This window comes from Lepidochelys olivacea (assembly GCF_965140295.1).
Source record: "Lepidochelys olivacea isolate rLepOli2 genome assembly, chromosome: 1".
Taxonomy (NCBI): Eukaryota; Metazoa; Chordata; order Testudines; family Cheloniidae; genus Lepidochelys; species Lepidochelys olivacea.
The window spans coordinates 214791956-214804597 of NC_140411.1; the positions used below are offsets into that span (position 1 = coordinate 214791956).

The 12642-nt window shown below is 42.0% G+C and overlaps 1 protein-coding gene across 1 annotated transcript in view; it reads left to right on the plus strand.

Moving 5' to 3' along the window:
* LOC311529793 (transient receptor potential cation channel subfamily V member 6-like) overlaps window positions 1–12642 on the plus strand; it is a gene marked incomplete at its 5' end in the record, with an annotated part of 40155 nt that overhangs the window by 11756 nt on the left and 15757 nt on the right. Inside the window, 6 exons of the mRNA XM_084646010.1 lie at window positions 3347–3444; window positions 4275–4397; window positions 5578–5718; window positions 6229–6327; window positions 6576–6751; window positions 9711–9857. Coding sequence (XP_084502136.1) covers window positions 3347–3444; window positions 4275–4397; window positions 5578–5718; window positions 6229–6327; window positions 6576–6751; window positions 9711–9857 — 784 coding nt within the window. The remainder of the gene's footprint in view (window positions 1–3346; window positions 3445–4274; window positions 4398–5577; window positions 5719–6228; window positions 6328–6575; window positions 6752–9710; window positions 9858–12642) is intronic.

Genomic DNA, 12642 nt, shown 5'->3' on the forward strand with positions numbered 1-12642 from the left:
TAGTTGGTTATCTTCTGTGGACTACCTACTAGAGGCTCCTCATGAATAGTGAAGAGTTGAAGAGAACTGTATGTAAACACTGCATAGGCTGAAATTTGTTCCCATAAACCACTGATTCGCAGAAACCAGGACTGGGTATTGTATGATTCACAAACAGAAAAGGGGTAAACTCATTGGATAATGTGTTCGGACAAATTCCACCAGTTCTATTAACAATGCAAAGCACCTTTTGTTTTGTGCAGCACCTTTCATACAAACAGAGCCCTGAACCCACAGAAACCATAGAGCTAAATAGTAAACCATGAGTAAGAGACTTGGGAGGTAACTTTAGAATTGTCCCAAACTTTATGATTTTGATTTACAGGGGTTTGTGCCTTCTTGCTTTCATTTTGAATTTCAGGCTACAAGGATCTCCACCAACAGTGACTAGATTATGAGAAGAGACAAAGAAGCACCAGTGCCGTATAAGAGACAAAAGAGGCTGGATTCTGCTCTCACATCAGCATGACTCTGGAGTAACTCCAGTCATTAGTGGCACTTACTCTCACTAGTACACCAGTGTAAATGAGATACAAGATGGCCTAAGGCCTCTTTTAGGTAAAACGGAATAAGTGTAATGAATGTATTACATGAGTGTAGAGATCAGACAAAGTTACAGAGTTTGGATCCAGACTCAGATTTAAACTGGAATTTACCCAACGGGAATTTCATTATCAATGTTGCCAGATCTCACAATGTCATCATGAGTTTAGTGATACTTGGTCTTTTGTCTTAAAGCTTCAGCTCTTGGAGTCAAGTGACTCTGACAAACTCAGATTTCTTTTTTATTTTTTTTATTTTTTAAGTAAGTTTCTAGGCCTTGTGGTAGAGGAAATAAAAATACATGTTCTGAGTGCACCTCAAAGGCTCAGAAACTGGGAGGCAAAAAAAAAGGAATCCAAAATTAGCCTTTAAAAAAATCATGATTTTCTGGATGTCTGATGAATGAATTTTGAACACTTGGGGTTTGACAATACTAATTTCTTGTTTGGGCCTGCTATATGGAGGCATGACCATTTCAATTCTCATCCAAACTTCATTACAGTGTGAAGGGTTTGGGTATGGTTATTTTTTTTTAGACCCAGGAGACATCTGACAATGTAATAATTTGGTATGATGGGGAACCTTCAGTCCCATCTAGTGAAAAGTTAAATTTAAAACTCTGCATGTGGGGTGGGGTGGAGAAGCAAGCCTGCAAAGGGCTTGGGAAGTGACTGGGTGAGGGGAGACCAGCTCCTTCTAGTCCTCTGTATGCATTTGTATTTCTCTGTGTGTGCTTCTTTCATTCATTATCCAGAAAACTGTGATCATTAACCCTTCAGTCTCAGGGTTCCTTAATCCCCCTGGGAAACCGGATACTTCTTCCTTACAAATGGGCCTAAGCTCTAGCCTGTCTCTATCACAAGGTAAACGTCTTCCTTCCCCCTCCTCCAGAGACTGAAGCCCACATAGTAGGGTTAAAGGTAACACTCCTGTTGACTATCCTTGACCCCTTTCTACTGAGATTCCCAAGGCTGGATAGAGCCAGCCACTTCTTATACTCAGGTTGGAGGGACACAGGCAGACTTCAAGGGGTGGCCTATGGAATTTCCCCAGCCCTCTGTGGAGGTGGAGGGGCTGCCCTATGACTCATTCCTCACACTGAGAGTCTGTGCATCAACTCCAATCAGGGCAACCGTTCTACCTTGGGAAGAATGCTGGCCTGGCAGCCATCCATGCTTGGGTCTGGTGGGGCTTTCAGTTACTACTGGCTAACTCACTGAGCATATTTCCCCGTTTGCTTGTTTCTCAGAATTTTTCTTACCATGTTTGCTAATTATTGAATGTAGGTGTTGCCATAAGACCTAAGACCATTGGTCCATCTAAGCCAGCATCCCACCTCCGGCTGTACTGGGTCAGATTGATGGTCCTCCTCGTGTTGAATCAACAGTGAGCTACTGTATGTGAAAACAGCAATAGCAGTTGGCAGACTGGGCCTGCAGCATCCCCCCACCAGTTCAAATATCATGAGCCAGGCACCCAAAAATCCTGAGACCAGATTAAAAATTATGAGATTTTTAAAAATAATACATTTGGGGTTCTTTTTCTTTGCCGCCTGGCTTTTGAACCTTTAGGGGACACTTGGGTCATGCTTTAAACTCTTTCCTGCAACCATGAGGGCTAGAAACTTGCTGCTTTAAAATTGAATGCTGAGAATTTCACATCATCATGTGGAATTATGTGGGGCTAGAAGAAAAGAACCAAATATTGCAAGACTGGTGGGCGTTGACGGCCCTCTCTTGGCAAGGCTCTGTGGAGTTCAGGAGATTGATCTCATCATGGGACCCTGCCATAGGTGAAACCCAGGGCACTGTGTGGATGCAAGTTCTTAGTCAACCCAAACAAATCTGCTGAAATAATCAAGACCCTGGGGTGTGGGTAAAACCAGCCAAGGACATGCTTCTCCTAGAGTTGTTTCACTTTGTCTGGAGCTTGTTTGATGGCACATGCTTTACCGGCTCAGTTTCCCGTAGCTGGCATCAAACCAGGCTGCACAATTTCAGTGATCCATAACTTCCATAATTCCCTTCAGCAACAGGGGAAAGATTGTTCGTTTTAAGATTTGGGTCTTTAGCTTCCACACAGCATGAGATTACCGTTTAGCTCTTAGTCCATTCATTGTGCCTCTGGAGCTTTGGGGTGTTGACGAGGGGATTTTTCTTTTTATCTCCTTTTCCTTCCTACCCATCATGGTGACAATTTAGGTTTCCAAGTGAAGACACACCATTTGTATAGGGATCCCTGAAATAAGGGGATGTAGTTGCTGGCTTTTGTGCTCCCAAGCTACCTGGACTACTGATAGCACAGGTCTCTAATGACTGGCAATGCAGTCTCTGAGCCTCTTTCACTGACACACTTTCAAACAAAGAAACTATCTGTTTTAAATGTGGGTAACAATCTAGAAATTGAAACAGTTTGGGAGTCACTTATTCCAAAGCATAACTGACTCTTTCTCATCTCTTTCCCTTTGCTGCCACCATGTGGTCTCATGTCAGTGCAGTAAGAATTGATGATTTCCCGGTTCTTGTTATTCTTTTATTGAGCTCTGTTTCTCTATCGCAGTGTTGTTGTTTTTCTTTTTGTACAGGGGAGGAAATTCAAAGAGTAGCACCAGTGCATAACAAGCACTTACCTATCAGAGAAGGTGCTAAGCTTGAGGGTTGCTACTGGCTCCAGAAAGCCATGTTGATCTTGAAGAATTAAATTCTAGGTCAGAGAGAAGTGGGTGAAATTGTGGTTTTTAACATTTGTTTTTTCTTGGTTGCAGAATCTGGGAATCTCCACTTCTCCAGGCTGCCAAGGAGAACAATCTCCGGGCCATCAAGAAACTGATCTCTGATGGCACCTGCGATGTCTATCAAAGAGGTAAATTGTCCCTTACTTTCCTGCTCCCTACCCATGACAGACATCCAGGCCCTACCAGTGTGAGTCTGTGGTTATTTGTCCTGAGTTTCTTCATTCTTCCTTGGGAAACCAAGACACTACTGCAGTGTTTGTGCACACCACTACCTTCCCGTGCGTGGTATCAGAACTGCCTGACTGTATATCCTTAGCCCTTTTACTGCTAACAGCTGAAGGAGAGTGTCTAAGGCCTGGGCTTTTGGAGCAGGAGGAAAGGAGGAATCCAATGGCCTAAGTACTGCCTCAAAGTAAAATTCCTAGTTCAGTCCCAATTATTCTATCAAAGAACTATTCAGCTCGTACTGTGAAACTTAGAGGTGGAAAAGACCTATTGGGTAATAGTTTGTCTAGGCCTCTCTTCTCCCTTGCCCTACCCAGCCTACTGTAGGACTGTTCTCTGCAATAAATATCTCCACCCATCACCTTTGAGAAACTCTCTTCCACACTGGCATATTATTGTATTACAGTAGTGCCTAGAGGCCACAACTGAAATCAGAGGCCCATTGTGTTAGTCACTGCACCAACACAGTAAGAAGTAATCCTTGCCCCAAAGAACTTACAAGACAAGAAGGACAAAGGATGGGATGGGAAACAGAAGCATGGAAAGGGAAAGTCAAGGTCACACAGCAGGCCAGTGGCAGTCAGAAATAGAACCCAGGTTTCCTGAGTCACTCTATTTGCTAGACTTCACTTCCACTCAGAAAGCTCCCACCATTAATATGAAATCTGTGCTCAGCTTTGTCTTATACATATGAATGACTAGATGACTTGTATGCTTCTCCCACTCTCTCCAGGCGCAGTGGGAGAAACAGCTCTTCATGTGGCTGCCTTGTATGATAATATGGAGGCTGCTCAGGCTCTGATGGAGGCAGCTCCAGAACTCATTAATGAGAGGATGACATCGGAGCTATATGAAGGTACCATCACCAAGACATGAGACTGAACTGGGATCCCTCTGGAGGGTCAGGAAATAAATATTACCCAGTGAGGACAGTGGGTTAGAGATCTCCTGTTTTGCTGTATTGCTAAACTATAGCATTGTGAAACAAGTCCTCAAATGTCTCCTGTTTGCTTGGTGTAACCTGGGGTTGAACTCTGCATAGGAACAAAAAGAAAAGGAGTACTTGTGGCACCTTAGAGACTAACCAGTTTATTTGAGCATAAGCTTTCGTGAGGTGAGCTGTAGCTCATGAAAGCTAATGCTCAAATAAATTGGTTAGTCTCTAAGGTGCCACAAGTACTCCTTTTCTTTTTGCGAATACAGACTAACACGGCTGTTATTCTGAAACCTGCATAGGAACAGTCACACAGATACACAAAGGACAGGCTCTGGTCCCTGTTGGATCAGCTGGCTGTGCAATGGAATGTGGAAAATGATTATCATGCTATTTATACTATATTAGATTTTTGATGTTCAGTTATCTGGTCCTCAGTGATCCCAGGGTTAACTCCTCCCTCCCCTTGCACAACTACTCAGGGAAAGGGCTCTAAAGCATCAAGAGCTAGGCAGATAGTGAGGGTAAGCATATACAGCTGAAATTTTTTTAAAGATTTAAATGGTGCTAAATGGCCAGATTCAAAAATAGGGAAGGAAAATGGAGCCAGGTCTGAAAGAATAAGTGCAATTGCAGAAACAGGAATGCCAAGCTAGGATTCAAAACAACAATGTTCCTCTCCAAAATACTTTTTTTTAAAAAAGAGGGTTTTTTACCCCAATCTCCATCTTGAGAACTGAAGCTGGTGTCCCTGTCTAGTCACAGCTTAACCTGCTATTCATTCCCCGTGAGAAAAAACAGGGTCTTCATCTGAGTATTTGGGCTCTCAGTTCACTTGCCAGATGAGCCTGGCACCTCTCTGCCTCATGGAAAGCCATCGTTCAAGCTGCCCAAGTGTTTCTTCTGTCTCCACTAGGAAAACATCTCAAATGTGCAGCCTGCGCATCTTCTTGGCAAGTGGCAGAACTCTTTCTGGCACAAGCCTATTAAACTTCACAATGTACACACAATAAACCTGGGCGCAGATCACTGATTTCTGCTTTAATGGCTGGAGGTGGATTTCCCAGAGGATGTGTTTTATTTGGGTGCACGTGTGTTGCAGGGCAGACAGCTCTCCATATCGCTGCAGTGAATCAGAACATTAATCTGGTGAAGGCTTTGCTCAAGAAGGGGGCCAATGTCTCCAGCCCACGGGCCACTGGACTTTTCTTCAGGCGCAGTGCCCATAACCTTATCTACTTTGGTACGTCCTGCCTGCAGCTCCCAGGACAGACTGGGTTTCTTTTCCTTCTCTCTTACTAGAGGATTGGGTGATGGAGGGAGTGTGGGGAAGGCTTGCAGTGATGCTGCCCATGCTATACCCACTCTAGATAAATACAGGGCTCTGATCTCCAGGGCTGTCAGTTACACAGTTTTTACCAGGCACGCCAATTCATTTTAAACACAGATCATCCTAGCAGCATAGCAGCAATTCTCTCACCTGTCAACTAGCTAAATGGTGTCCTTTCTAAAAGCCTAGGTCTCCCCTAGCTGTGACCCATCCTGTCATATTGATGGGGGGGGGGGTGTGTGTTTCACTCAGTAGTATGACTTTTTTGAGGGGTGGAATTTATTGAACTTCTGGGTAACTCTCTTCCCTTCCCAAGCTCAGACTGATCAGCATGCATAGATTCCCATACATGTCTCCATCTGGCTTGTGTGCTTATTTCCTTGTGGTCTGGGTTGTATTTTCCCTCTGTCGCTTCCTCTTCAGGGGAGCATGTTCTATCATTTGCTGCCTGCGTGGGGAGTGAGGAGATCGTCCGGTTGCTCATTGAAAATGGAGCTGACATCAGAGCACAAGACTCTCTGGGTAAGAGTTCTTCATGGGCCAAGTGACTTGTGTATGGCCAAGTTCTGCCACTTTTACACACACTGAGCAGTTACTTTACTCCACGTGCAGTCTCTGGTATGGAGGGTGCTAGGGAAATGTAAGAAGATGTTAATATTATCAATCAATGATATGCTCCTTAGTTTTGTTAATCAAGAATTCTTTTTAATGCACATCAACTGTTCGAGTCTGTATCATGTCTCATGGTCCCTGCATTGCTTCCTCCATAGGCAACACTGTTCTCCACATCCTCGTATTCCAGCCCAACAAGACTTTTGCCTGCCAAATGTACAACCTGCTTCTCTCCTATGACAAGAGCGATGGGAGTCTGGGAACCCTGGACTCAATTCCAAACAGTGAGGGGCTCACTCCGTTCAAACTGGCTGGAGTGGAAGGCAACACTGTGGTAAGTTCATTCACAGCACAGTTAGCTCTTCACAGAAGAAGGCTTTCAGAAATGGGTAGCTCAGGTGTTCTGTGTCTAAGGCGACTGGCATCCAGGTAGCCTATTAATTGTGTAGAAAAGGAATATCAAGTCTTGTCTTTCTTCCTTTGCTGTGGATCTTCACGGACATGGAGGACCAGGGAACTTCTCTCCATTACCTAGCCTTCATTACTCTCGATGCCATACATTTAGCATTTCTCCAGTCAGCCACAATCTTCCAAGAAAAACAGTGTAGACAAGAACTGAATTTCTAATATAAAAACTAGGGCTTTCAAGCGATTAAAAAAATTAGCACTGTTAAACCATAATAGAATACCATTTATTTAAATATTTTTGGATGTTTTCTTCATTTTTAAATATATTGACTTCAATTATAACACAGAATACAAAGTGTACAGTGCTCACTTGATATTATTATTTTTATTACAAATATTTGCACTGTAAAAAACAAAAGAAATAATATTTTTCAATTCAGTTAATACAAGTACTGTATTGCAATCTCTTTTATCTTGAATGTTCAACTTACAAATGTAGAATTATATGTACAAAAAAACCTGCATTCAAAAATAAAACAATGTGAAACTTTAGAGCCTAGAAACCCACCCAGTCTTACTTCAGCCAATAGCTCAAACAAACAAGTTTGGTTATAATTTGCAGGAGATAACGCTGCCCACTTCTTCTTTAAAATGTCACCTGAAAGTGAGAACAGGCATTTACATGGCACTGTTGTAGCTGGCGTCGCAAGATATTTATGTGCCAGATGTGCTAAAGATTCATCTGTCCCTTCATGCTTTGACCACCATTCCAGAGGACATGCATCCATGCTGATGATGGGTTCTGCTCAATAATGATCCAAAGCAGAGTGGAACAACACATGCTCATTTTCGCCATCTGAGTCAGCAGAAGCTTTATTTTCTTTTTTGGTGGTTCGAGTTCTGTAGTTTCTGCATCTGAGTGTTGCTCTTTAAAGACTTCTGAAAGTATGTTCCATACCTAGTCCCTCTCAGATTTGGGAAGGCACTTCAGATTCTTGAACCTTGGGTCGAGTGCTGTAGCTATCTTTAGAAATCTCACCTTCTTTGCATTTTGTCAAATCTGCTGTGAAAGTGTTCTTAAAATGAACATATGCTGGGTCAGGAGCCGAGACTGCTATAACATGAAATATATGGCAGAATGTGGGTAAAACAGAGCAGGAGTCATACAATTCTCCCCCAGGGAGTACAGTCACAAATTTAATTAACACATTATTTTTTTAATGAGCATCATCTGCATGGAAGCATGTCTTCTGGAAAGGTGGCCAAAGCATGAAGGGGCATACGAATGTTTAGCATATCTGGCATGTAAATACCTTGCAAAGTCAGCTACAAAAGTGCCATGCGAACACCTGTTCTCACTTTCAGGTGACATTGTAAATAAGAAGAAAGCAGCATTATCTCCTGTAAATGTAAACAATCTTGTTTGTCTTAGCGATTGGCTGAACAAAAAGTAGGCCTGAGTGGACTTGTTGTCTCTAAAGTTTTACATTGTTTTGTTTTTGAGTGCAGTTATGTAACAAAAAAAAAATCTATATTTGTAAGTTACACTTTCATGATAAAGAGATTGCACTACAGTACTTGTATGAAGTGAATTGAAGAATACTATTTTTTTTGTTTCTCATTTTTCCAGTGCAAATATTTGTAATAAAAATAATAATATAAAGTGAGCACTGTACACTATTCTGTGTTGTTATAGAAATCAATATATTTGAAAACGTAGAAAAACATCCAAAATATTGAATAAATTTCAATTAGTATTCTATTGTTTAACAGTGCAATTAATCACAATTAATTTTTTAAATCATGATTATTATTTTTTGGTTAATCGCATGAGTTAACTGTGATTAATTGACAGCCCGAATAAAAACAAAATGGTGGGAAATCATCCAAACTTTCCCCTAAACAAACACACACAAAAATGTCAGGACTCTTTTTATGTACCAATATAGGACAAGAACACTTCCCCCCCTTACCAGGTTGCCTTTAAAACAGAGTAAAGGGAATTTTTTTTGCGACCAGCATGTAATTAAGCTGTGGAATCCATGGCCACAAGATGGCATTCAGTCAGATATCTTAGTAAATTTCAAACAGGTAAGGCCAGTTTGGATGAAATTCAGATCTAGATCTCAATTTGGTGATACAGGCTCAGTGCTAGATTAGACACGTACACAAAGGAGAATTGAGAATCAGGTCCTCAGCTCAAGTTGATGGAGCTAAGCTAATTTACACCAGCTGGCTAGGCTGATCCTTCTACCGCAAGGCATGAATTGATCATCAGCTGGGGATCAAGAAGAAATTCCTCCCCTCCCGCCATAATATTGCATTTCTAGATGCTTGAAAATACACAGATATAAATATTGGGGCTTAATGCCTCTCTCCAGAGTATTTGTTATTGGCCACCACTGTAGGCAAGGTATTAGGCTTAGTGTTCATTGATGTCTTCCAGAATAGCAGCCCCCTGTGTCGCCCTAGATAGATCTGTGTGAAATATTTGTGACAAAAGGTGAAACTGCTCGAACTTGTGGGGGAGACGGGATAATTTTTAAAAAACGCTTTCTTACAAATGAGCTCGTTTCATCCCTGAAATTGCCTTTTTTGTGATTTTATTTTTGCTTGAAGGTGCTAAAAATGACACCTGAGCTAGAGGAGGCTTCAGCACTTTGTGTGCGGCAGATGGTTGGATGTAGAGTTTGTTAATGCAGCAGCAGCCATTTTGTCAATGGCACAGAAAAGCAAACCTTTGCAAGATATGAAAACTGCAAAAAGACCCAGTGCCAAATTTTAATGCAGAACTTGTTTTACCCAGTTTGGCATATGCGTACTGTAAATTGCATGAATTCCTGGGCATTGACTGATTCCGCACCATCCCTTTCCTTACTCCTCAGATGTTTCAGCACCTCATGCAGAAGCGAAAGCACACTCTGTGGACTTTTGGCCCTGTGACTTCTGTCCTCTATGACCTCACGGAAATTGACTCCTGGGGTGAAGACCAGTCCTTCCTGGAGCTTGTTGTCTCAACCAAGAAGAGAGAGGTACACTGTGGTGTGTGTGTGTGTGTGTGTCAGATTCTCTGTACAGAAAATGTTTGTTATGTAAAGAGAAATCCAAATGGACACTGAAAGTTCCAGCTGTGAGGCTATTCCATATAGCCCACAAGACCTGGCACTTCTTGCCCATTTGAGACAGGGAACAAGTGAAATGCAGCAAACCCTTTGTGACACAGCAAATATGATTCTACACAGCAGTTACACCATAGACTTGCAGTCTGAGAGGCTGGTTTAAAGAATGTTGCCTTAGGCTCTGTGCCATGTTCAATACGCCCAAGGATGCTAAAGCTACAGGAGGCGATGTCGCTAATTCAGCAGAAGGTGCTCTGTGATTCTGTAGTATCACAGACATAAATAAGATGTATTCTGTGCAGCTGTAATACTCCTTGTCTATATCATGGGGGTGTTGTGAGCTTTTCCTTAACAGTTATCAAGGTGCTTTGAGATCCTGGGCTGGAAGGTGCTTTAGAAATGCAAAGTTTGATTATTATGTCCCTCATTAACTAATATTCCGAATTATCTTCTGAAACAAAAATGGATAAAACCCATCCAGGTTTGACGTTGGGGAAAAAAAAGATACCCTCCAACAACAGGTTTCCTTACAGAGAAAACGCAAACATCTTCAAGGTTCAGTTAGTGTCCTAAAGCATTAATTGTAATGACATCAACAAGCAATGAGCTAGACCTCCTAATATATGGAAAATATCAATAGATACTGAAATTATAAGAAGGGGAAACAAATCCAGCACATTGTTAGTTATGTTATTTAATTTCCATACAGCAGAAGTCTAGAAACACTTATGAAATAGATAGTCCTAGATCAAAAATGAATGATGCCTCTTCCAGCTACGAGAAACCGTGGGAAAATATGCTGATGTCACTATGTTTTTTTCCCTATATTCAGCATCCCTTAAATCCCTGAATGAGTTGGTATCTGTGAGCATTGAGAGGACAGTATACGTTATGAAACAGATCTATAAAAAGTACCTGAGAGCCAGTCCAGGAGACTAATTCCAACATTTAAAATAAATTCTGATGACTCCCTTTCTTCCAAAGACATGCATACATTTGCAGATCCACAATTCTTGATGCCATGAGCTAAATAATGTCCAGAAAGCCATTTTCCCAAATAGAGGAAAACATGATGGGCTCATACTATGTAATAACTCTTTCTCAAACACTGAAAATTACATTTGTTGTCAGACTAGCCCTTCCTTTTCTATCCCATACATATATGGATCATACTGTTAAAGCACTATTTCCCATTCAAACCCTTCTGTAACTTACACACCCACTTTTGCTCTGCTGTAACTCCATTATTATAAGTTATTTGCACTGCAGTAGTATCTCGAGGCTCTAACTGAGATCAAGGCCCTATTATGCTAGGCACTGTACAAATACATGCCAAGAGATAATCCTTGTCCTTTTACAGTTTAAAAGGACAAGAATGGGAGAAATGTTTATGTCTGGGAGCTGAATCACAGAGAGATTACCGGTAAAATTTAAAAAAAACACTTAAATCCCATTTGAAAATGGGCCTTAGGCTCTTAAATCACTTAGGTGCTTTTGACAGTTTTCCACTCAGTGCAGTGCCCAAGGTCGCAGAGGAAGTCAGGAGCAGAACCTGCATTGACACTCAGTTCAGTGGGATTTAGGCATCAGTTGAGTTACTTTTGGTTTACACTGATGTGAGAGGAGAATCAGGCCCTGGGCAAGGGATGGGGGGGGGGGGTCAGAAGAAGCTAAATCTCCTCATTTTAGGCTCCCTTATATTCATTTGGGTTCAGCTCCATACTAGGCTCACAGAATCCTCACCTCTGCTACCATAACTGGACTAGTTCAATATCAGTGATACACTGCCACCATTTTAGGCAACTAGAGGATTTTAAGCTTATTATAGATTGTTTTCAAGACAAAAGCCTGTATTCAGGTGAATATTTGTAATTTGTGTACAAAACAGAAAATATTGTATGTACTGTGGCTACACTGCTGTTTATACTCGCGCTAACCTGATGAGAGCTAGTGTATACGCAAACAAGGAAATCGCACCCCTAGCTCAGACGCAGGCTTAAAGTTTGTGCCCTTTGATCTACCTCTCTTTCAAAGTTGAGTAGATCACAGCGCACTAAGCAACTTTTAGTGCATGGTACAGGGACAGGGTCCATATACCCAGTTAGTGCGCTGTAGATTTACAGCCCAGCTTCCCACGCACTTAACTCATCATCTAGACAAGCCCTTAGACTCACACCTACTTACCAGCATGTAACTTAGCTATGCACACCCCATGCACAGCACCCACCACGTCTAAGGGAGTCTAAGCTGGAATGATGTAAGGGCTTGGAAGAGGAGTGTAGCAAGAGAAACAAAAATAGGGTATTCTAAGAATCATAGAATCATAGAATATCAGGGTTGGAAGGGACCTCAGGAGGTCATCTAGTCCAACCCCCTGCTCAAAAGCAGGACCAATCCCCAATTAAATCATCCCAGCCAGGGCTTTGTCAAGCCTGACCTTAAAAACTTCTAAGGAAGGAGATTCCACCACCTCCCTAGGCAACGCATTCCAGTGTTTCACCACCCTCTTAGTGAAAAAGTTTTTCCTAATATCCAACCTAAACCTCCCCCACTACAACTTGAGACCATTACTCCTTGTCCTGTCCTCTTCTACCACTGAGAATAGTCTAGAGCCATCCTCTCTGGAACCACCTCTCAGGTAGTTGAAAGCAGCTATCAAATCCCCCCTCATTCTTCTGTTCTGCAGACTAAACAATCC